Source organism: Bombus huntii, chromosome 9 (assembly GCF_024542735.1).
Source record: "Bombus huntii isolate Logan2020A chromosome 9, iyBomHunt1.1, whole genome shotgun sequence".
Taxonomy (NCBI): domain Eukaryota; kingdom Metazoa; phylum Arthropoda; class Insecta; order Hymenoptera; family Apidae; genus Bombus; species Bombus huntii.
Genome location: NC_066246.1, coordinates 565472 through 591224, shown reverse-complemented (window position 1 = coordinate 591224; position 25753 = coordinate 565472). Strand labels below are relative to the sequence as shown.

Sequence of the window (25753 nt, the reverse complement as noted above, 5' to 3'; positions counted from 1 at the left end):
ATGAACTTATTTTTCAAAATTTTATTTTTTGAAGTGAATAAGAAATCGTAAACAATAATTAAATGTAACTACACACACTAAATTAATAATATTATTTGATATATATATTTATTCTTCCATACATATATATTTACATATACAATTAGTGCTATGACACAATATAAAGAAAAAACTTCTTGAATCTATGTAATGAAACTTAATGTAATGAATATTTTTTAAATTTTAGGTTATTGAAATATTTCATATATCAATAAATACGGTTAATACAAAAATTTGTAAGGTATATACTTTTGTAAATAAATTTTGTATATATATGTTGTGTCTATGTGTTGTATACATAAATATAAATATATAATTTATGAAATAGAACTGTTTTATGAACTACACATGTAAAAAACTTTAATAGTATTTTAAAAACACGATTTTCATAAATTAATTTCATTTATTTCTATATAAGATTTTATAAAATTAAGAGAAGTATAACATAATCTATATAATTTTATAACTTAGTAGCTTATGACTACTATTCTTCTTGTAACTATGTTTTAACACTATATTCAAATACAAATATGCGAAGTATGTTTTCTTTGTAATAATAGTATTAGTGTAATACTCCATTGTTGTCTTTTTCCTCCTGCAAAAATTTGAATACACTAAAAAATTTTTGACGAAATTAAAAAATTAAAGCTTTCAATGCTGCAAATAATCTTATAATTTTATACCATGTACTGCTATCCTCAGTTGAATATTTTAATTAATATATTTGGTTTACATTTCGTTGTTATGGCATAGTTTGTTATGCAAAGTGATTTTTGTCACTGATGGGAGCAAGTCTATAATCTATAACAATAACAAGTTAACGATTTATGTCAAAATATGTAGGTATTCTAATAATCTTGTTGTTATTATATAATAACAATAAAAAATAAAACAATAAAAAGAGATAATATATGTATTTAAGGATATTACATTTTATGAAAATATTTTTTACTAGCATATACTTACCCAGTGAAAGTTTGGAATAAAGAGTAATAACGTTATATCCTTTTTAACTAAAGATAATTACATCATCTTCTTTAACAAAGAGAGCAGGATTTCGCATCTTTCTCTAACCTATAGAATGACATTAGATACATAATATACATATTCAAAATATATAAGCATCAGAATATATAAAAAAATAATATATACTGGTGTGAAAAATTAAAGGATCACAAAATTTTTGGCGAAAAATTGTCGATATTTATATCAATTTTATATTAATTGCTATAACTTCGTGGAAGAAAATTGTATAACTTAACTTAACTTAAGATATTTAACTGGCCTTATTTTGAAACTTGAAAATTCCTCATAACCCTGTGTCCATTCTTTTTCAGAGATGTTTTTATATCATATAACGGTTGAAAAAGTGCTTCTTTTTCTCGCAAATTTTAGAAATTCAAACAATTGTACAGAATTTACGTTTTAAGATGACTTTGTAAAAGGAAGTCTACTTTTTACAACAATTTATCAAAAGTTGATGTATGATCTTTTGTCACCGTACATTACAGACGTAACACTACGCCGTGCAATCTTATCATGATGTACTTTGAGCTATTCCAAATCCAGCGGAATACTTCCTATTTAAAGTGCAATAAGACGGCAACCAAAAATTCGCACATCAACTTTTGTTAGGTTGTTGTAAAGGGGATTTTCTTTTACAAGGTCATCTTAAAATAAATCCCGAAAAAAATTTTTCAAACTCCGTACAATCGTTTGAAGTTATAAAATTTTTGAAAAGAAGAAGTATCTTTACTTTCTCACCCATGATATACTTACAAACATCTCTACAAAAAATGAACACATGATTATGAGAGAGCTTTAAAATGAGCTCACAGTTACACATAACAGTTACAGTATAACAGTATAACAGCTTAAATATTGATAACTTTTCATTGAAAATTTTATGATCTTTTAATTTTGTACACTAGTGTAGACTCACTTGATCAATTGTACGATTTCCTAATGTTTTACTGACTAGGATAAGTGAATTCTCAGAATATTCTTTTTTTACAGCTTGTAATAAGATCATATCTTCCTGCCGTGTCCATGACTTTGTATTTACATTGGTACTTAAATCAACAGAATTTTTTATCTCATCGGATAAATCAACCTTGCTTATGCTATCATTTGACGTTCCTATTTTCGCATCCGATGTATTTTTTGCTACTGTTTCTTTAGAATTTTTATAATCAATGAATAAGCATCCTTTTTCACCTAATTTCATATGATCACTAACATTTGAGTCTATGTATTCTACTTTTATTTCTTGCTTGTCAATTTGTTTCTCTTTTTTATTTTTACATTGAGATATGCGTATTTTTTTTGCACTTCTATTTATATGATTTATTTCACTTCTGGGTCTTTTAAAATCTTTTTTCTGATCTGTAGATTTTGACGGCGATTTTATAGCTTTTTTAGACTTTATAATTAATTTTTCTCCTTCTTCGTTTTCTTTGGTAGGTGAATTTTTTGCTATAAAAGATTTCTGATGTTGTTCATCGGTATGAAATTCATTCTTTGAAGACTTTCTTCGTTGTGTAGATGAAATAGATGAAGCAAATTTATCAGTAGCTTTTAAAGATATACGCGCAATATTTTCCAACTTTTCTTCTTCAGCTCCAGGGAAAATAATTTTTGCAGGTCTTAAACCTTCAGATGTTTGAAGGTAAATTTTTCCATTGAGGAACTGTATTTTTTAAATGTAAATCATAAATTTTTGTATTAAAAATATGTTAAACAATTTCAAATAATACATATAAAATATTAACTTTTATTTTAAAGAAGCTATCCACAAGTAGTTAATATGTGTATGTTTATTAGTTGTAATTCATCTTTTCACTTCTATTCTGTATTTGAGACTATTTTAAAAACTATCAAAAAATAAATAAGAAAAAACATACCCTTGTGCCACAAGACACACAATGTTCAGAAATATTTTTAGAAGTGGATTCTTCATCGTTATGACAACTGCATTTGCAGTTTTCTCCACCATAAGGATCTTCTTGAAATGATAATACAGGCAATTCTATATTTTCATATAATTCAGGTGCATCTTCAGTATAAATTTTACTTTTATCATATGGTCCCACTGGACATGTTAAGTTTTCAAACATATGTGATGCAAACAAACTGTAAGATAATAAATTAAATAAATATAATTAGATAATTTTTTCTTATTAATATATATAATAATATTATTATTTATGTTACCTTTCTGGAGGTTTAGCAGTGGGTAATATTTGTAAAAATAAATCCATAACTAAAGGATGTCCCTTAAATATGGGACTCATAGTTGCATGAACATGTTCTAATGTTATCTGTGGATCGGATGAAAGCTGTGTAATAGCTTGCATCATTTTTGCTATTCGAGAAGGTTGTTTAGCAAAATATATTTGAGCTACTTTAACAAATTCGCTCATCTTTTGAAGCATTATATATTCCACTGATTTATCCATCATTGCAGCTTGATGTGGCCTCAAAAACAACAAAAAGTCTGTACAAAGCTCAGGATATTCTCGTAATTTTTCACATACATCTCGATATAAAGTAATAGTTATTGCATCTTTATCTATCGCAGATTTTTCCATAATTTGTTCATGGTGCAAAGATCTTGATGGACTCGAGAATGATAATTCGTTCTCCATTTGATTAATGCTATCTAATTTGTCATAATAATCTAAATATAATTTTATCACAGATCGTAATGTTGCTGGATTGTCAGATTCTAATGCCAAGTGCAATTTCTGAAGATATGATGCTGCAAACTCTATATAAAATAACATAAGTAAATTAAAATAACTCAAGTACTTTAAACTTATTAAGACACATACTTGAACCTCTTTCTTCTTCGTTTAATGGATTTTCAGATTCTAAAAGTCTTTTAATGTTTTCTAACTCTCTAGCTTCTTTAGCTTTCTTTCTACTAATAGAATCTTTCTTAATAGTTGTGCTAGCTAACATTAACTCTGCAATTTCATCTTCATTATCCTAAAATAAGATATAAAAATCTTAAAAACGTTAATTTTATTTCACTAAAATTAATAACAATTTTACTCACAAGTTTAGGCGAATCAGATATTTTCTCTATATTTTTATCTATATCATTCTTTTCTCTGGATTTTAAGGCATTGCAATTAGATGATAAACCTTTTGGTCCTAAAACTTGGGCCATTAATTTCATATTTTGAGCACTTCTTGTTTTTGCTAACCTAGGAGTAGTTTTTCGTAATTGAGGTAATTCTTGTACTATTTCAGAAGACTTTTTAGAAAACTTTGGATGTTTTGATGTAATTGAATTTGTAGGTACATCATTCCGAACTTCTTTTAATTCACTATCATCTGTTTTTTTCTCTTTTTCTTCTTGCATAGTTATAACTTTTAAAGAGCTGTTACGATGCAATGAACAATCTGTATTTAATGCATGTGTATTATGTATTTTAATATTTACTTCATTGTCTGATACATTTTTAGAAATTTCACAATTAATGTTTCCACTTGTGCACAAATTATCTTTCAATGCATTTTTAGTTGTTGTCTTCTGCTTTGTATTTGCAGGTAATATTTTTGGTAATATATTAATAGGTGGGTTTTGTGTACACAAAATGTGAGCTTTGGAAACAGAAACATGGTTTCTATTTCCATTTGTAAGGCAATCTTTCTTCATAATATCGTTATACGAATTAACCATATGTTTTTGCTTTAAGATATTAATTTTCTGCTGTGTCTATAAGAATACATATGATATGATAAATATACAAAAAGGTTTGGGAAAAACTTTAGGGGTACGTAGTGTCTTACTGACAAAAACACTTTGTAACTGCAATCACTTAGTTGCCAACCCAATATATGCTCCTAAAGTCTTTCCCAAATTTTTGTACAGACTATATACACACAAGAGGCATTTGATATTATCTTGATTTACATCAATATTATTATCTGTAGCAAAAAATGTTGTAGATAAGTGTCGAACAGTCTTAAAGGTGGCACATTTTTGTGTTAACTTTTTGTTGCTGGAATCATTCACGCTTAATCTGCAGTATTTTTTTCCAAAGATAATAATAGTAAGAGAGATCAAGATAATCAGGTACCTTATTTTGCGGAAAAGATAACTATATTAAATAATAAGAAAATATAATAACGTAGAATATCGACTACGTATATAAACATTTATAAATATTTTGTATGAAATACTTACATTATTACAATAAGTTTGCCAAATTACAGGTAATAGATTTATTGATTGATCTTTGGGTGCTTTGAGATCGCATTCTAATGTTATGTAATGTATTGTTCTAGGAGCACAACCCTTCTCAAAGTAATGCTGTGGAAACATTTTTCTAGTAAAGTTCTGTTATATTAAAAAAATATGTTATATTATTTGTAGATATATTATATTTACTTTTATTGGATTTGCATTCTTTGTGTATCGGCGTTTTCCAATGTGATTTAATAATCCTTCAGGTTCCCTGCATGGCACTAAATACTGATTAATTAATTTCACTGCATCTAATAGTTGGAGTTTCTTACTTTTTAATTTCTTTGATTTAGTGGCAACAAAAGGGAGAAACTGCTCCAAACCCAATGCAATTAAACTAGAAGACAGATTTCCATAAAATATATATACTTTTTTGATACTACATACATATTATTTACATACCTCTCTTCAGATTTTAAATATGGAGGGCGTACAAATTTATTTAATTCACTTCTGAATGGTATTTCAGGCAAAAGTTGTGGATACATTAGGGCTTTACTGTCCATAAATAGCTTTTTTAATTCTGGATCAAATTTAGGAATACACTTATACCTATTTTTAAGATATATTCTTTTTATTGCATCCCCATCTGCCATAGCTTTTTTGAAATCTTCAGAAAATTTGTTATCCAAAAATTTATTTTCCCAATCAGATACTAATTTTAAAGCATCCGGTAAATTTGCTACATTGAATGCAGAATTAGGGCCATTACTTAAGTACCTAATAAAAGTAATATAAATTCAATATATACTTAATACACTATATATGTTTAATTTAAAAACTGCTTACTTAGTTGTAAACTTACTTTATACTATTTAGATTTTCTTTGCACGTTTTTGACTGAGAATGCAGATCTGGGTGCATATATGTCATAGCAAAATGTTGTACCATTAATTGTACATGTTGACGAAATTGAACTGCCAATAACTCGCGTTGATTTGGATTCATTAAATTAGGAAGTTCTGGTTCTTTATAAGTAGGTAATAAATCTGTTACAGAACAATTCTAAACCAAAATTAAAATTGCAGTAAAATTATATTCTTAATTAAAATATAGTTATCATATCATGGTCTTACCATAAAATTGTTTTCAACCGAAACATTTTTATTTTCTGGAGACCTTCTTGTTTTTGAAATCTCCTGATCTTCTTTCGGAAATATATCTATAAACTCAAATAATTCTGCAGTCAAATTATTTAATTCCTTGCGCGTAACATTTACAGCTTTATCAGCTCTTAATTCTTCTTTATCCACTGTAAACATATTCAAATTATTTTAATAGCCTGTATAATTTAAGAAATGTATAGTATATAATCATATTTTTTATCATACATACAAAGTTCTGTTTCTTCGTCTTCTAAAATATTATATTCTGGATCTGCTTCCGAATCATCTTCCACCATAGGTTCTTGAGTGAGTGGTTGAGTAAATTCTTTTAAGAAATTATCCCAATCTTCATCTTTTTCACAATCCAAATCATACATATCAATGGTTATATCTGGAGGTATAAATGCTTGTTCAATCTGTTCCAAAGGTGTTTCGCTTAAACAAACTTTGGATCGTGTTCTTTGACCAATACTTTCTTCTTCTGTTGGCACATAAGGAATTCTAAAAATATATAATATTAAAGTAATTAGAATTCTATTAATGTATTATATTAATATATTATTTAAAATTATCTTAAGTACGTTAATTTACCCAGGGATTTTAAAAATTCCTTCAGGATCATGTGATTCTTGTTCTGGATTGTATTCTTCATCAGAAGAATCTTCTGGTAATTCTTCTTCGATTAATGCTTGTACTTCTGATGAAGTTTTCTTCACTGGAGTAATTGGCCATGGTATATTAACTTGGGCTGCTGCTAGCTCTCTATATTAATTAAGATACAATTGAGACATATTTCCTAATTCTAGTATATAATTATAAAATATATTTTATCAAACTATACTTGGTCTTTGCTCTTGTCAATCTTGGCTCAAAAGCTATATCATCCTCTGTATTATAAAGACGATTTTTAATCATTGCCATTATGTATATTATTAACGTCTCGTTTCTGCATGGTGGATCTGGGATAGTTTGGTCTAGTACCGACAGAGGGCTTTAATTCTTATATGTACATAAATGTAATCTAAAATAACTTTAATTTACGTGAACTTATGTTTTTATTGCGCGATCTAAAATCTAAAAGTGGATCGTCTGAAGAAACGTTAGAAGAAAAAAAGATGAATTTTCTTCTTCAATAGTATTTTGTTTTAAAGATTCCTGCACACCGATATATATTCGATATATACCACTATATTTTCGACTTTTTTCGCGTAGAATCACCCCCTTTCCGCTTGTACCACCAGTTACCAACCACCTTGTATATTCTTTTCATAATACAAATACAAACCACCATTCCATTAAAAAGTAGACGAAGGCCAATTCACAATAATTATTCCACGATTATTAAAATCATTAAATCACTTAAATCGTCTTCTTAAAATTCGAAAAAATTAACTTCAATTTCGCGATCGGTATGCTCTTTTCGCATGTACAATACATTTACAAATAACTTTTTTATTACAATTGTTACCCTGAAAATAGTGTATGTGTAAATAGAACATACATTATTATATAATAAATATGTATGCTCAAGAAGAAAATGTTGATTCTTTAGTTCATCAGGAAAAAAATATCTATCCTTACGCAACAATTTATCAATAAAAGATAAAATATGAAATAATTTCGTGTTCAAAATATACATGTACAATCTTGTATTTTAAAAGTATATTAAACAAACGAAGAAACATCATCAAAGTTCACCTTCGATCACTTTGCTTTGTCGTTTCATCAATAAAAGGTATGCATTGTTAATAAATAAATTTTATTATGAAATTACGATAATGATATTTGTCAAGCAAGAGATAAATTAAGCGGAATCAACTGTTTTTCCTCTTAGCATGCAAATTTTGAAGGTCGTATTCAGATTTAATAATTCGTTCGTATTACATATAAAATATTGTTACGATTCTTACAGCTTTGTTGCCAGAAGCGTTGAACAATCATTGTGAACGTTGTACACCTCGACAAGCTGCACTTGCACACAAATTGACAATATTTATGCAACGAAATTATCCCAATGAATGGGAATCGATTATACGCCGTTATGAATTGCTCAAGTATTTTATGTAGGATGAAAGGATATCATGGAAAACAATATTTGACGCTGCAACAAATTCTTGAGAGATTCTATAACTTTGAACGTAATTAACTTTATTATTAAAAAGTTTTAATATAACTCATAATATTTCATAATATCAAACATTTGTGTTTGTAAGAATTGTCATATATAAGAAGAAAAAAGAACAAGGTAAAATGTATTTACCATAAATTTCTATATTATGTACTTACCTACACCCAATGTTAGAAATTTCGTATTTTCGATATCAGTACTTATCGGATCATATACTATATATGATTTCGTACCCTCCCTGATTTGTCTTTAAATTTTCGTACCAACTGGCTACAATCAATCGTAATTTATTAATAAATATACAAAATTTAGAAATATGAGATATTTCGTTGTCGTGGCAGATATATAAGATATATCTCACTGAATGGTGCAAATAGCCATTGTCTCGTCTCTTTCTTAGATTTCTAACGATCTTTCAAAAGTCAATATATCTTTGCAAAAATTTATAAGAAATTATATTATCGTTACAGGTACACGTTCTTGCAGAACAATTCAGAGGGCCGATATATTAAGTAAACTTTAAAATCTATAACGCATCATATTACGCATATATCGCTTCTTACAAACGATCAATAGACTTTTATAGCTTTTATACATGCCGATGATTATCTTGTTATACATATATGCCTATCTTAGATGTATCTAGATAACGACGGTGGAATAATTGTTCAAAATGAAATTTGATCAAAATGAAATGTGTATTCGCGTCAAACAAAGTCTAAGGGACAAGATAGAAAGTTTATACATATTATAATCGACGTATAGTCGGTTTACGATACAGTCGAATGATAAAGTGGGTTGAAGTTGTGATACGGTGTGCATTTTAATTAATCTGATGATTGTAATGTCGAAATGAATATATGTCTGTACACGATATGAACGGAATATTTTGTAAGTCATGGATCAACAGGTAATAGGAGATTCTACGAATAGGAAAAGTAAACGTCAGGTAACGAATACATAATAACACATGATATATTCATTTAAAAGAATATATTACTTTTTAAACTTACATAATCGGTGTCTTGAAATAATATTTATTCTCGATCAAAAAGATCTATTTCCCAAAATACGTTGTAACTTTGTAAGAGATAAAATATAAAATTACACCAATTAATTAAATCGAACGATTTTATTACTGCAATAATTAGTATCTATTATTCGATTATGATTATCTAGATATCTATTCAATTATCCGAAGATCCTTTAATCGAGAAAGTTTATTCACTTTTTGATTTGTTTATCTATCGTACATATATCGAGATGGGTAAATTATAAGATTTCCAAACGTAAACCTTGTTATAGCATTAACATCGTATTTTTATTGATGATCGTCCTTGGCAAGGTACGCAACGTAAATACCCGATGGTCATCCTCTAAACACGGCAAAGAATAATCTCTTCATTATTCTTGATAGCACGTTGTTCTCGCTGTGTTAACTATTTCTATCACACTGCTCAACATGTATTCTCAAACGTCAAACATTCCTCACTCCTCGTATACGGAGAGCATTTTATATAATTTTAGACAAAATAATTATTAGAGAATTTTCTTTTAGAAGAAATTGATTGCATATTGATATTAACAAATTTATATAACAGATGGTTTTAACGCGATTAGGTTCAATTATCATGTATATTCACGACATTTCATAGAACAAGCAATAGTCCAATAATACGTACTTTAAAAATTTATTTAAATTTGTTTTCGTCCATTTATCTAATTTCTCGGTAGATTTAACACCGATATACGAAATTAATTAGCTAGTTTGAAAACTTTAAACAGGTGAAAAGTATATGACTGATATATATAAATGATAAAATATATTTATTTTATTTATCGGTATTATTTTTTATATCTTGATGCTTGTATTCAATCGCTACTGTACAACGTATGCGTACGTTCCATGGAGTATAAAATACTCAACTAACGCGTTTATCTACTCCCTCCAATGTCCTCTGTCTTCAGCTATATAATTCGACAACTTGCTTCAACTGTTACAAAGAGCGGTTTACTTTCCGCTGTATAGGGTAGCTTTCAAATAACATTTGTTTTTAAATTGCCATCTATTACTTCGTTAAACGGAACGTAGTAATCTGTACATTTTTCTATCTTCATATCGCTTTCGTTGGTATAATCGTCATAGAGTTTTGCATTTTAAAATTGAAGCTGGAAGAACGCGCTTCAATTACAATATGAAGATTTATCTCTTATTATTTGCCTTGGTCGCAGTCGTTTGTGTAACAGCGGAAGATTATACCACAAAATATGACAATGTAGACGTGGACAGGATCCTGCAAAATGGTCGTATCCTTACCAATTACATTAAGTGCATGCTGGACGAAGGACCATGTACCAACGAAGGCAGAGAATTAAAAAGTAAGTACATACATTTGTTACTTCTATCTAGTGATATAGCCCCGTTATAGATCATTCGAGATTATACATTTAATTAATAATTTATTAATTTATTATACATGTAAAATACCTAATTAACAAGTGTAAAAACAGTAGAAAGCTATACTTATGTGTATAATAGTTTATACTAAAGTACGATTTATTTTAATATAAAAGTACTAAAATTAATTACATATTTGTGCTGCTCATATACTTTTCAAATAATATTGTTCATATTTTTATGTAAAGATATTATTTATATTCATATCTATATAAAATTCCACGGAGAAATTATTTCTGTATTAAAATGTCAATGAATTTTAGTTCAGTTTATAACAAATGAATTATTAATACATGGTACTAATTTATGTAGATATTACTGTATAAAAATGTGAGAAACGAAGGAAATGACATTTCATAAATATCCTTTCCTATCCGTTATTAATATTTTTATATTTTAAATGCAACTACGTTAATGATTTTACTTTAATAGCACTTAATATCGTAAAGCATACGAAACGATAGAAAAACATTCATTTTCTAAAACGTGACTTCGAATATAATATACTCGTAATATACTGTAGGTATATATGTATATCTTTTTTTTTTAAGTGCTTTATTATTTTCTTTCTTTTTCGAACTTTTGCAACTGATCAATTCTAAAATAAAAAAGAAGATGTACATAGAAAACTACAGAATTTACAAGTTTGTAAACAGACATAGATATTTTTATAACTAACGAAGCAGTTTTATTTAACTGCATGACCAAAAGTCACACCGGTTTCTTTCCGAGGTTTCTACGTGCATCTGCTGCAACGATTACGACAGAGTTCAATTCACTCTCCCTCTCTTTATTACATAAGTTGCTTTGAACTTTCTCGTTTTGATTACATCGAACTCTCTTAAGTAACGTCTAAGTTATTATTATACATATGTACAGTATGTTCGGTTTAAATGTATACACGCTATTATGTTTATAATAAAATATAATTGAAAATATCGAAAATGCGAAAAAATATTTTTTAAGAATTATTTGATTTCATCAAGGTAACTTAGTGGAAGGTTTGAATCTTCTTTAGATTGTTATTTACAGAGACATGAATATCAGCAAAGTTTTTTAAGATGCATTATATATTTTTATTATTGTCATCTTTTTTATTAAACAATGTTAACGAGTATATTTAAACAATAATTTATCGGATATTTTTGCGAAGACATCGTGCAAACGTTAAATACGATTATTATTTAGTCGTAGAGGAAACGAAAAGAGAAAAATTAAGAGCGAGGGGGAATTAAAAAGTGTTGAAATCTGAGGAAGATTTCAGAATAGGATGGAGAGAAAAATTGTCGTGGAATATTTGAAGGAAAAGAAAATGAAAGAGAGGAAAATGTACCTAAAAAGAAATAGATTGAGACAAACAGAAGAGAATGGATCGATTAAAAGGGGGAAAGAAAAGACGTGAGAAGAATGTGAAGAAAAGAGAAGATGAAGGTTCAGCAACAAATGCGACATAGCAAATTAGCACAGTTGTACATACATATAAATAATCATAATTAGAATGTTAGAACTAGCAGAGTATCTGAATGAAGAGAGAAGAGACGGAAGTCAACGACTAGTGATAAGGGCGAAAATTTGGTGCGGAAATTTGGAAAAGTGAAATAAATATTGGGAAGAAAAGGACGGAATTGCGATTTGTCCGAGGACAAATTCCGGACTTTGAAACAGTTGATGAAGGATTGTAGGAAAACAGACAGAGAGATCAGGATAGAGAAAGCAGTGAGCGAAAAAAGGGATGGGAAAGTAGAGGAATAAGATAGGATTAAGATAGGATTGGATAAGTTGAAGGTAAAGCAAACGAGAAAAAAGATGTAATTATAGCAAACAAAAGAAAAGAAAAAAAATATATATATAAGAAAGCGATAGTATAAAGTATTGTTAGAGAAAGTAATTAGAAATATAGTTAGATAATAGAAGATAAAAGAGTAAAAATGAGAGACTTGAGCGAATGGGAAGAGCGAAAGGTTAAGATAGAATTGTAAGTCAAGGATTTTGTAAACCAAGCCCATTTTTCAGTCATGAGACTGAAAATAGAGAATATTGGTATATTAAGTTTAGTTAATATCTCTTGTTCGTAACACTTGATTCGTAAGATGAAAAACGATTTCTTTCCAGGCGATATAAATATTTATGTTATTGTACAATTTTTACTAAATTCGTAACAGTATTTCACATAAATTGTACAAGATGCAATTAATTACACTGTTACCCCGATTACAAATGTACGAATAAGAAACATCTAATTGTTTTCCATCTTACAGATTACACGTTATGAAAAACAAAATGTTGTCCGAATTTCATATTTAAGTCGAATTTTTCATAATAATATCCGATAAGTTATTATTTAAACATTCTCGTTATACATACACATCATTGAAATCGTTTTGAGATGTGTAATAAAATGGCAATTACAATAATATGTATATGGTTCTAGTCTAAAAACTTTTAATTAATGTTGACATCTCTGAAATAACAATTCAGAAAAAAATTCAGACATTCCATTAAGTTTCCTCCGCGAAATCGAACAATTTCGACATGAAATACCTATTTTTTCAATAACTAGAGAAATAATAATACATATACACATAAACTAGATATACTGTATACATATATTGAAATAACTTTTGTTCTAATAAGTCCTCTTCTTTCTTTTTTCTATTACAATCCATTTCCTTTAAGTTGAAATATTATAAATTAAGTTGAAATTATATTGAGTTGAGTTTAAAAAAAACAATTTTGAGTATTCCACTAAATTTGTGCTTTTTAGATAATGTTTATATTAAAAATAATATTAAATAGTACTATAGGAAGACAAAAAATTGTTAGAACTTATTTCGTATTGTTCTTAAACAAACACAAGAGTAAAAATCCGTATCCTAACTTTTACCTATGTATATACAATTTGACAAAAATCATTATTATTTCTTGCTTGCTCTCTCTCTCTCTCCTTCCAATATGTAAATTTATATATATTATTCAGATTATTATGGTTTATTGTATAAAGGATCAATTTGCACATGAGAAACAATTATAAATAATTATAAATAATTATATAATAAAAAGTTTTATACTATTTAATTGTCCTTAAAAAATTATAATATGTATTATTGTATTAAGACTTCATAAAATAATTGTATAGAGTTTTTATAATTGAATTGGAAAAATTTTAAATAATTTACTTGTTTATTGTTTCAGAAATTTTACCCGACGCTTTATCTACAGGTTGTAGTAAATGCAATGAAAAACAGAAACATACAGCGAACAAAGTAGTAAATTATCTGAGAACTAAAAGACCGAAGGATTGGGAACGACTTTCCGCAAAATATGATTCAAGTGGCGAATATAAGAAGCGTTACGAAAATGTATTACAACCTACCAAAAACAGTTGAATTTATATCTATAGATCTAAACAATAAATTTATGAGGAGATTTGTACAATAAAACTATAATAACAAAAGTAATAAAATAGCTTAATGTATACATACATAGATTGTTGATAATAATTTTGTTACGTTATGTTAGTGAGCTATGATGTTTATTAAATACTTTGTCTCACATGCTGAATTCATGTCTGATCGAATATTTTTGTCGTACTATAAATATAATTAAATATTTAAAGTAAAAAATGTGTGTTCATTTTCTTTTCACGAATACATGTTTTTTTAAATATTTTTTGAGTATTTATTAATATAGTTTATTTATTTCAAAGTCTATCTGTGAATGAATTCATACATTGAGAATGAAGGATATAAATCGAAATGAAATATTTTTAAATCAATAATGTCGAGATTTGTATCGCATTCAAAAAATAAGTACATTCTTCATTCAACTCGCCTCTTCTTGACAAGTGAACCAAGCTGAAAAAAATATTAATTTCAATTTTAAGATGTCTTTTCAAAACATGATGAAACACATAAAGGTCTTACAAGATCTGAAATTGCAGGTAAATTATTTGTTTGATCTGTAACATTCGTCTCTGGTTCTCTAGCCTCTTTTGGTGGAGCAGTTTTTTTCATATTTCTATGTTGTGGAAAAGTGGGCATAAGTTTGGGATCACATGCTAAAAAAAGATTAAATTAAATGGTAATTAACAATTTTAAAATATTATGATAATTAAGAATCTCTAAGTATTACGATAATAATATACAGGATGGTTCACCAGATATTGCTACTTCGATTTACGTGACTGTTGTTATTCGCTGGAAGAAATGTATAGACAGTAGTTCTGGTGGATCACCCTATACATATCATTTTCTGTGACTTACGCAAAGGAGCTTCTTTGAAGTAGCTACTTTGTAAACATTCTTCTGCAGTGGCTCTCTTTTTTGGATCATACATGAATAAGAAATTTAATAATCTCAAACCAGCGGCACTTAACCATGGAAACCTTTGTTTCAAATTATTATATGGTTGCTGTTTTAATGTAAAGTTCTGTAGCGCTGGAAGTGTATTAAACTCAGGCCAAATTGCTTCACTTGGTGTGCCTAGCAAATCAACAATTAATTCTAATTGTGCAATTTCTGATCGTCCAGGCAATAAAGGCCGATGCCCAAGTAGTTCCCCTAATAAAAGCATGTATACGCATAAGCGAAATTTAAATTATTATATTAAATCTTTAATGTTATACATAAATTAGAAAAAAATATGAAAATACTATACCTAAAATACAACCTGCAGCCCACATATCGACAGAAGTTGTTTGAGTTTTAGCTTGTAATAACAACTCTGGTGCTCTATACCATAATGTTACTACCCTAGGGGTCATTGGCTTTAAAGGTAAACCAAACCACCTAGCTAATCCAAAATCAGCAATTTTTACACATCCTTTGTCTGTCATAAGGAGATTTGAAACTTTCAAATCTCTATGTACAATAAAATTATGATGTAGATAACGCAAACCCTTTAATACTTGTAAAACAATACATTTGACTTGACTTTCTGAAAATGGAGCTTGCATATTGTCCAGTAGACTTGCTAAGTCTTGTTCGCAATATTCCATAGCAAGAAATATGCTTTCTAAACTTCTCCCTACTACCACTTCTCTTAAATGTACAATATTTTCATGACGACAGGATAAAAGAACAGATATTTCTCTTAAACCACTGACTGGAAGGCCATCTTTTTCATGTTCCATTCGTACCTTTTTCAAGGCTACAACTTTATCATTTTTTGTATCCCTTGCTCTATAAACAATTCCATAGGTGCCTTCACCTATACGATTTAATTTTTCAAATTCGGACACAAATCTGCATTTACCTAACTATAAAAAAAGCAATAGAACATCATTTATTACATTGTAATGAATATAACTAAAGCTATAACAAAGATGGATAAACTAAGTAGTTACAATATCTTGTTCTGGTATCTCCATTGGCTTGCCAGTCAAGAATGATGTTAATACTCCTCTTCTAGTTATTGGTGCTGATGGATCAGGACCAGATTCAGACGCAGTCTTTTTATCAGTATCATTATTTTCAACTGATTTTTTCTCCAATGTTTCGTCTAAAAAATTATTAAAATTTCACATCTAATATTTATTTTCTAGTATCTATTAGTATTTCATGCCTATTAATATCATTTAAGGAACAGCTTAAGACATTGGAATACTTTGTACATTGTACTTTATAATATAGTAATAACAATTATATAGGAAACACTTTTTAGAGTTGACAATTTCATTAATAAATTATACTTGAACTGGATCAAATTTAAGTTCCATTATTTGTTTATTTTTGCCAATTTTTTATCTGAATTTAAAATTTAAGCAACATTATGCCAACCTCAACGACAAAAATCATTAAAAAATACAATTAGTTTAATGTACAAATATCATATAATTTCAAATAATATGTAATAACAAAAAGATCGAATTACTTAACCTAGCATAATAATGTTTATATGTTGATTGTAATCAAATAAAATTGTACCTTTTGTCATTATGCAATATTCTCAAAAAGATATTTTCTCAACTATACTTGTTTTCCTCTTTAACATTCGTGTTTCAAAAGGCGTAGATGTAAAAACTCTCAAATACTAACAATTAATTGACCGGGTAATTTTCAATAATTCATTTGCACCATTGGAAATATAAAAGATAGATTCGACAGTCCATAGATATTAGGACATTAAAGAACTACCATTATACGCTACCTTGTGTTACATCTTACAAAACAGGATACCTTAAAAGTTAATGTTTATATTATTAGAAGTATGTAAATAGAAATAAAGATAATTAGATATATATATATATAATTATTCCATTAAAATGTTTATAATAATATTGAATTTTTGATTATCTTATGATAAATTTGCAGATTTTGTAATCCTTTTGAAAGAATATTGCGCTTTAATAATAAAAAAAGTCATAAATATTGTTAGTACGTTTTCTCTTTTATAACTTGGATTCTATGCACTTTATCCTTGCACATGATACCGTATCGAGTGTGACTGTAAAATATTTCCATTATCAACAATCCGAGAATGGAACGAAACCATCAGGAAAATTCTTGATTGATAAAGCGGAACCTAATCTAGTATTGGATCACAGAGAGAAATTTTTCAAACTTAAGAAGAAAAGCTTGAGCAAAGAGCTTAACAAAAAATGTTTCAACTTACTAATTTTTCGTATCATGAATAATTACAGTACCGAGCAAATTATCTTCTAATAAAAGTAATCTTTACAATTCAAGTAGTTGCTTTCAATTTTTCGCGCACTTCGTCAAACAACAGTTAGGATGGTCATGGCGGTGTTCCATGAGCATTTGTGATAACCGTTAAAATATGTAACACATATATCATGTGTGTAATTTATGTTATTATTTAAATAGTTTTAAACATATTAAATTTGTATTTTGCTTATGGTATTCATATTTTACGTATTGCATTGCCTTCAGACCATAATGCTTTCACAATGTAATATTGCATATTGCATTTCAACGTTTGTCTATCTTCAGTATTTATAAGTCTATGATATTTATGTTGTGATCAATAGATACCATTGGTAAAAAATAGATAGTACAAAATTAAATGTAAAATATAATATTTTTATAAATGGGATGTGACTTTATTTTTATGTTATAATGATTTCTCTGAGATTTATTTAAATTTATAGAAATTGTTTACCCATAGAGAAAAAAGTTAAATACGCAATTTAAACGCAAAATCGTAGTATACATACTGCAAGCATGTAAATACAATTAAAGATTAAAAATTAACCTTAAATTTAAATTAGAAGTTAACCTTACTTTTGCTGTTTAATAATTATAAAGTTTCTGTAAAATTGATTCTACTTTTTGTTTCTTAATTAATGTGAGTGCATGAGTATCGAGAGAAGTATTATGCTATCAACGTATCTCGATGTTGACCGGGCATTGTATTTATCAATAAGGAAAACCTTTTAAAAAAGAAAAATAATTAGGGAAGAAGGAATTGCAATTTTGTATTTAAAAAATCAAAACCTAAAAAATGAGTTCTCACCATGAATTAAATATATCAATAGAATATCCAATTTCTGGTGACATAAATCATATTAACACACTTTCTGAGGATATTGGTGCTCTCTATCTCTCAGATGATTATTCAGATGTAACTTTAATTGTTGGTGGACAAAGATTTAATAGCCACAAAATCATTTTAGCTGCACGTAGCCAATATTTCAGAGCTCTTTTGTTTGGAGGTTTAAAAGAATCTACACAACACGAAATTGAGTTAAAAGATGCTAATTTGACTGGTTTTAAAGGCCTACTTGAGTACATATATACAGGACGAATGTCTTTTACAGACCGACGTGAAGAGGTATTAATTGTCACTTATTTTCATTATCATTTTTAATCAACAAATTATTATTGTTTTCAGGTTGTGTTGGATATTCTTGGATTAGCACATCTTTATGGATTTTCAGAATTGGAAGCTTCCATATCAGATTATCTTAGAGAAATATTAAATATAAAAAATGTCTGCCTCATATTCGGTGCAGCACTTCTTTATCGACTAGAATTTCTTACCAAGGTATTGATATCATATCTAAAAATACATTTGAAAATATCCACTGAAAATAATCTATTCTAGGTTTGTCATGAATACATGGATGAACATGCATGTGAAGTAATTCAACATGAAAGCTTTTTGCAATTAAGTGCTGATGCTTTGAATGAACTTATCTCAAGAGATTCCTTTTATGCGCCAGAGATTGATATCTTTTTAGCTGTACGAGCATGGGTAAATGCAAATCCTGATGCAGATGGCAAAACTGTTTTAGGTAAATATAAAAGCATTAAAAATAAAAAATCTGTTTTAAATATATTTTCAAAATAATTTCTATATAATACATTATTCAATTGATTAGACAAATTTTGTAGATAAGGTACGATTATGCTTAGTTTCAATCACAGATCTTTTAAATGTTGTTCGTCCAACTGGATTAATTTCTCCGGAAGCAATCTTAGATGCAATAGCTGCAAGAACGCAAACACGTGATTCAGATCTTAATTATCGTGGTCGACTACTTATTGATGTAAATGTTGCTCATCCTCTACATGGTGCTCAAGTCCTACAGGGTGAAATGCGTAGCTATCTTTTAGATGGTGATACAAATAATTATGATATGGAACGAGGGTAAATTGATAAATTCATTTTCCAAATTATTCATTTAAATAATACTGTTCTTTTATTAGGTATACCAGACATACTATTACTGAATCACGAGAACACGGTATTTTAGTCAAGTTAGGAACTCAATGCATCATCAACCATGTAAAAATGTTGCTCTGGGATAAAGATATGCGTTCATATTCTTACTATTTAGAAGTGAGAAAAATAGATTAAGTACTAATTTTCATGTTTAATTCTTCATAGTATAATTATTTCTTACTGTTTTGTAGGTATCCATGGATCAAAAAAATTGGGCTCGAGTTATTGATTATACAGAATACTTTTGTCGTAGTTGGCAATACTTATACTTTGAACCAAGAATAGTTCTTTATATTCGTATTGTTGGGACAAATAATACCGTAAACAAAGTAAAATCATTATTAAAATTACATGGAATGTTTTTCTATTGTATAATTATAACTTTTGATTTTAAAGGTTTTTCATCTTGTAAGTTTTGAAGCATATTATACAAATCATACAGAAAAGCTCTATAATGGTTTTGTTATTCCAACACGAAATGTTGCTACTATGGATCAAAGTGCAACTGTTACAGAAGGTGTTTGTAGGTATGTAAGTTGTTGTGTATAAATGTATTTCATTCCTTTGTAATAAATTGTTTAAATATAGATCTCGGAATGCTCTCTTAAATGGTGATACATCAAATTATGATTGGGATAGTGGTTACACATGTCATCAAGTTGGATCTGGTTCTATTTTAGTACAACTTGGACAACCGTACATTATAGATTCTATGCGGTATATATTATTACATTACCTATAACAAATAAGAAAATATGAAATTTTCTAATCAATATTTATTTACATATAGATTATTGCTTTGGGATTGCGATGATCGTTCGTATTCTTATTATATAGAGGTATCCGGTAATTCTTGGAGTTGGGTTCTAGTTGGTGATAAAACCAGAGAAGCTTGTCGTTCGTGGCAAACAATACACTTTGAACCTGCTCGTCCTGTCGTTTTTATACGTATCGTTGGAACACACAATACAGCAAATGAGGTAATGATTGCATGTTCATTTGGAGTAGTGACGTTAGAGAGCAACGAAACTATTTATAATTAAACACATTTTATACATATCCAAAAGTTATCCAAAACATTTTGCTTTTTAGGTTTTTCACTGTGTTCATTTTGAATGCCCTGCTCAAACAAATGATAAAGTTGTAGGTAAATCATTGATGCACAAAGAAAAGCAATTAAAAACTCACGATTCTACGATTTGGTCAGTGTCACTAACCCCAGAAACAGCTACAGAAGCAGTTAATATTGATCAAGAAGAAATAAATTCTACAGATAGCAATATTTTTTAAGACATTAACCATTTGGGAACAAGTCATTATGCAAAATTTCATTGATAGTTAAAGAATTATGAACTAAGTATTGTACTTTCGTTTTTTGATTTGAACTTCCTATATATTAATGGTTTAAGTGCTTGTATAGTATAGAGATATAAGTATCACATAATGATATATAATTGTAAAAATAATTGTAAAATAAATTTTTTAATTAAAGTAAATTTTTAATTTAGTCAAATGAGCCTTAGTTCATTCCTATATGACTAAAGAAAAGAAGAAAACTGGAAATCGTTTGATAATGCTTGTTAAAATTTATTTAAAGTATTTAATAATGTAATAAAAGTTTATTGATTAGAAATAGATCGAAAATAACCTAAACGGTATTTTAATAGTTACTAATTTACAATAATATAATGATACATATACATATATATTTTCATAAAATTAACAGATAAAAGCAGAAAATTGATGGATATATACAAATATTAGAACTTATTTTTATGTAATTTTTAACTTATTTAAATATTTGAATTATATAATTAAAGCATGTGTATATTCGATTAATATCGTATTAAAATTTTGAAAATGTCCCTAGCAATTTTATCTTTGTTACTTGATTGTATAATTTTTATATAGTATAATATAAATTGTAATAAGTTTACTATAAAGAAATATACAATCTCATAATTCTCAAAGTTGTCAATTTTTCAGATTTAATTTATGTTTATGTTTCAATTATAATAATTTCGTCAACATAAGATGTTTTCATTGATGCATTAACACATAACCAGATACATAGATATATGAACATACATTACAATGTATAAACTGTACTAGAGTGTGTAAGTAAATACCATCTTAATGTGGTGATATTAATGCAGTATATTTGTACCACTTAGGATAAGTAATATTAAAATAAATTGCAATTTGATAAAATTCATTTTGATAACAAACACTTTGTAATTGTATTATAAGGAAAACGTTAAATGAGGTGACCAACCTATTTACTTTGATTATAAGAACGACCACCTAGCGCAAATACGAATAACACAGGGCAAATAAAAACAGCGGCAAAAGTAACAACATTGGTAAAACAACGATAATATAACGCGATTTAAAAGTTCTTCATAAGTATATGAATATCCTAGGCGTCATATCATGAAAGAAAACATATAAAAGTATCGATGTTTAAATGTAAACTTGAAACATATTCAATCAAATATAAAATTCATTCATTGATTTTATTAATTATTAAACATATAACGTCAAATAGTGAACTTTTATTCATGAATAATTTTCATGTAATGAAAGTTTTGATATGATTATTCAATATAACGTGCCATATTTTGGAAATGGAATACAAGGAAATTATTATTATATCAAGAGAGATTCGATTAGATAAAGAAAAGAATCATTGTTATTTTGGCTATCATTTTCTCAACAAATGGCCATGGCTGAGAATTTGGAAAATGAAAAATATCCTTTACACAAATGCATATTTCAAGGGGACGTTAAAGCTTTAAGTTCTTTAATCAGAACTTACAATATCGCTGAAAAAGATACACAAGGTTAACACAAACATTATAAATTTAATAATTTTGTTAACAATATATTTGTTGATAATTGATTTTACTTAAGTATACATTATAAAACAATTCATTTTCTTTCAATAGGAAATACTCCTTTACATTTAGCTGTCATGTTAGGAAGAAAAGGTAATATATATTTCAAATATACATTAATATACATAAATAATTATTTAATATACATTATTGATATATATGTAAAGTTTCAAATAAAATTTTAGAATCAATTCAATTATTACTTGCACACGGTGCACCTGTAAAAGTAAAAAACTTAGCTGGGTGGAGTCCACTTGCAGAGGCAATCAGTTATGGAGATAGACAAACCAGTTAGTAAAAATAATAGCAGGCTACTTATCAGAAAGAAATAATTTTAATATTAGTTATATATATATATATATGTATATATATTACAGTATCATCACTTGTGAGAAAATTAAACCAACAAGCTAGAGAGCAAATGGAAGAAAGAAGGCCAAATTTACTTGCAACATTACGCCAAATGGGAGACTTCTATATGGAATTAAAATGGGATTTTCAAAGTTGGGGTATTTAATGTTATGTTTGAATTATAATTAAGTTGCAGATGCTTGCATGCAAATTCATATTTTTATGAACACTGAAGAAATAGGATTTATATGTATATTACGATAAGAATACTTTACTTTTTGGATATGTGGTATATTTTTGCATATTCTTTTATATTTAAATTTCCCATAAATTCATAAACATTCGCAATCAATTTATAATAATTGTAATAATCTACAAGTATCTATAATTTTCCAGTGCCACTTGTTTCTCGTGTACTTCCTTCTGATGTTTGTAAAATACATAAAAGGGGAGCATCTATCAGAATGGACACTACTTTAGTAGATTTCAATGATATGAGATGGGAAAGAGGTGACATATCATTTATTTTTAATGGTGATAAAAAGCCAAGCAAATCATTGGCAGTACTTGATAATCTGGCTAAACGTTATCAAACAGTGAGATATGAGGTCAAATTGCTTTTTATTAATTAACATCTGCAACTGAATATCTTTCATTATGAATTGTAATAATGAATTTATTATCACTGATTCATTTTTTAGGAAACAGAATTGGAAATACAAGATGAAGTCGATATTCTTATGTCAAGTGATATCATGGCAGCACAAATGTCAACAAAAGGTATTACACTTTCAAAAGCTCAGACAGGCTGGATATTTCGTGAAGATAAAAGGGTAAGGCCAGCATTGTTGGTTTTGCCTATGATACTTCTCCTCCTTCTCCTGTTCTTTTCTTAAAATTTTTTTGAGATATATCTCAAATATTTAATAAAGGAGATGGTAGGGCCTTTCCACGCGGAATGTTACCAAATCGATGGAATGGTTTTGGAAAGTAAGAAACGACGAGAACATTTAAGCGAGGAAGACTTACAAAAAAATAAGGCTATTATGGAATCATTAACAAAAGGAAGTTCACAAGGATTTGCTAATGAGAAGGTAAACAAAGTAGCAGAATTTTCTTTTTCTACTTAAATATGCTAATTTATCAACTTTTAGCCTCAAGTTAGAAGAGCTTCATTAAATCCACCACCAGAATCAAATATTACTTGGGAAGAATATATTATGGCTCCACCCGGTCAATCTCCACTTCTTGGAAGAAATCTTGTTTACAAGGAAAGCAGTAAATCATTTAAAGCAACAGTTGCTATGAGCCCAGATTTTCCACTGACTGTCGATATGTTACTCAATGTTTTGGAAGTAATAGCGCCATTCAAACATTTTAGTAAATTGCGAGAATTTGTTCTAATGAAATTACCACCTGGTTTCCCTGTAAAAATTGATATACCTATTTTACCTACGGTGACAGCAAAAATCACTTTTCAAGAATTTGCCTTTCGGAATGATATAGATCCCAAATTATTTAAGATACCACCAGATTACCTTGAAGATCCTATGAGGTAAATTTAAAAACTTTTTATAGTTTCCCTACGTAATCCATTTAATTAAGTAGTGTTTTTAAATTTAACTATTTCATTCTTTTCCGAAATATTTACTTATAAATTTTATAAATTTCATTAGATTTCCAGATTTATGACAGCTTCGCGCGTTGGAGATAACTCAAGTCAATTATCATATTAAAAATGAAGCCTTTTTTTCTCCAAAAAACTATTTGAAGAGAATTATTTGGCTTTCAAACAAAAATTTTATCAAACATATTGCTGCCAGACTGGCCTCTTAAAAAGTTACAAAGTACTTTTTACAAAGAAATTGTTCTTTTGAATATGAAATATAGCAAATAGCAAGTATTTTTGTTGATAAAACTACATAATAAGTTTGAGGGTTGGTATACTTTATTTACAAAATTGTATACTAAATTTAATATATGGAAACAACTTAATAAACTTATGCACATTAAAATTAAGAGATACATTGTACACTATAAAGTGCATAAAAAATAACTCTTATCCATCTTGCTTTTTCTCAGCTCTAATTTTGAATTTTTCTTTTCCACGTTTAGTAATTAATACTTAAAAGAATATTTTGCAGTTTGCAGTATTTATTTAAAGAGGCAATTTTTATCTTTTTGTTAGAGAGAGTATTATTAATTAGTAAAAACTATTGAAGAGGAGTATTATAAATAAATATTTTCTAAATATAAAGGCCAAATGATGCATCCGATTTTACTGCATTATATTGACTTTATCATTTCCATAGTCTTTGAAAAATAGCGAAGCGGTTTATTAAGGTTACTTTAAATGCGACATCCTGCACATACCTAACATTTTGCTAGTAATCTAGCATTGTAATACATACTATATGATTCATGTATGTGTGTGTTTAGTTCAAAAATTTTTAAATAAAGATTATAGCAAATCATAATGTTGTATACATTATTTTAGTTTTGAATTACTTTCATTAAAAATAATTGTTTCAAATCTAATTTGTAGTATGTCACTAGATAACAGAAATTACATTTAATTCCTGAAAGAAAAAGTGAATTTTTTCTTACTACGTATGCTAAATATACTGTGTTATATATATATTATATCAGAAAGAAACTGATTATATTATTTTATTTACTATATACTGTAATCCTAAATTCGTGGTACACTTAAAGTGAGAAAGGTTCTATAGCTCAAAGTAAGAAGGAAATTGAGAATATATATATTTTCGAGAAGTCCAAATTTGAAAACTTGGTAAATATACATATATATGAATTTATCCAATCCCAGAT

The 25753-nt window shown here is 27.9% G+C and overlaps 5 protein-coding genes and 1 long non-coding RNA gene across 9 annotated transcripts; 4 read left to right on the top strand and 2 right to left on the bottom strand.

Annotated features, from left to right (window-relative positions):
* Nucleotides 1-422: 422 nt before the first annotated feature.
* Nucleotides 423-7470, bottom strand: LOC126869501 (uncharacterized). 2 transcript variants are annotated; one of them, XM_050626130.1, is made up of 15 exons: nucleotides 7244-7470; nucleotides 6994-7164; nucleotides 6632-6903; nucleotides 6373-6548; nucleotides 6102-6301; nucleotides 5699-6016; nucleotides 5441-5633; nucleotides 5237-5362; nucleotides 4100-4765; nucleotides 3873-4029; nucleotides 3253-3808; nucleotides 2943-3171; nucleotides 1982-2728; nucleotides 1006-1113; nucleotides 423-840 (listed from the first exon to the last, which is right to left on the bottom strand). In XM_050626130.1, exons 1-14 carry the CDS (start codon nucleotides 7321-7323, stop codon nucleotides 1063-1065), a joined length of 3942 nt encoding a protein of 1313 aa, XP_050482087.1. In that variant the 5' UTR covers nucleotides 7324-7470; the 3' UTR covers nucleotides 423-840; nucleotides 1006-1062. The 2 variants fall into 2 exon arrangements, with proteins under 2 accessions (XP_050482087.1, XP_050482086.1); XM_050626129.1 differs by lacking the exons at nucleotides 6994-7164; nucleotides 7244-7470 and having other exon boundaries at nucleotides 423-634; nucleotides 723-840; nucleotides 6632-6920.
* A 189-nt stretch (nucleotides 7471-7659) lies between these two features.
* On the top strand, nucleotides 7660-9102 carry LOC126869522 (uncharacterized). The gene is made up of 3 exons (XR_007690939.1): nucleotides 7660-8137; nucleotides 8315-8540; nucleotides 9001-9102. It is a non-coding gene; the product is annotated as an uncharacterized LOC126869522 (long non-coding RNA).
* A 1422-nt stretch (nucleotides 9103-10524) lies between these two features.
* On the top strand, nucleotides 10525-14469 carry LOC126869520 (ejaculatory bulb-specific protein 3-like). The gene is made up of 2 exons (XM_050626171.1): nucleotides 10525-10909; nucleotides 14181-14469. The coding sequence occupies exons 1-2, from the start codon at nucleotides 10726-10728 to the stop codon at nucleotides 14372-14374; spliced, it is 378 nt and encodes a 125-aa protein (XP_050482128.1). The 5' UTR covers nucleotides 10525-10725; the 3' UTR covers nucleotides 14375-14469.
* Nucleotides 14470-14621: 152 nt separating this feature from the next.
* On the bottom strand, nucleotides 14622-17100 carry LOC126869506 (cyclin-dependent kinase 10). The gene is made up of 6 exons (XM_050626138.1): nucleotides 16913-17100; nucleotides 16333-16487; nucleotides 15645-16245; nucleotides 15251-15547; nucleotides 14912-15045; nucleotides 14622-14842 (listed from the first exon to the last, which is right to left on the bottom strand). Exons 1-6 carry the CDS (start codon nucleotides 16920-16922, stop codon nucleotides 14807-14809), a joined length of 1233 nt encoding a protein of 410 aa, XP_050482095.1. The 5' UTR covers nucleotides 16923-17100; the 3' UTR covers nucleotides 14622-14806.
* An 847-nt stretch (nucleotides 17101-17947) lies between these two features.
* LOC126869503 (BTB/POZ domain-containing protein 9-like) lies at nucleotides 17948-21186 on the top strand. Of its 3 annotated transcripts, none has more exons than XM_050626135.1 (10): nucleotides 17948-18779; nucleotides 18840-18992; nucleotides 19053-19242; nucleotides 19376-19598; nucleotides 19658-19790; nucleotides 19865-20002; nucleotides 20070-20200; nucleotides 20262-20390; nucleotides 20464-20653; nucleotides 20766-21186. In XM_050626135.1, the coding sequence occupies exons 1-10, from the start codon at nucleotides 18450-18452 to the stop codon at nucleotides 20961-20963; spliced, it is 1815 nt and encodes a 604-aa protein (XP_050482092.1). In that variant the 5' UTR covers nucleotides 17948-18449; the 3' UTR covers nucleotides 20964-21186. The 3 variants fall into 3 exon arrangements, with proteins under 3 accessions (XP_050482092.1, XP_050482091.1, XP_050482090.1); XM_050626134.1 differs by having other exon boundaries at nucleotides 19364-19598; XM_050626133.1 differs by having other exon boundaries at nucleotides 17949-18779; nucleotides 19343-19598.
* Nucleotides 21187-21758: 572 nt separating this feature from the next.
* On the top strand, nucleotides 21759-25398 carry LOC126869657 (ankyrin repeat domain-containing protein 13C). Its single transcript, XM_050626494.1, has 9 exons — nucleotides 21759-22516; nucleotides 22622-22663; nucleotides 22756-22860; nucleotides 22948-23079; nucleotides 23318-23529; nucleotides 23623-23754; nucleotides 23854-24015; nucleotides 24076-24476; nucleotides 24598-25398. The coding sequence occupies exons 1-9, from the start codon at nucleotides 22393-22395 to the stop codon at nucleotides 24611-24613; spliced, it is 1326 nt and encodes a 441-aa protein (XP_050482451.1). The 5' UTR covers nucleotides 21759-22392; the 3' UTR covers nucleotides 24614-25398.
* Nucleotides 25399-25753: the final 355 nt, after the last annotated feature.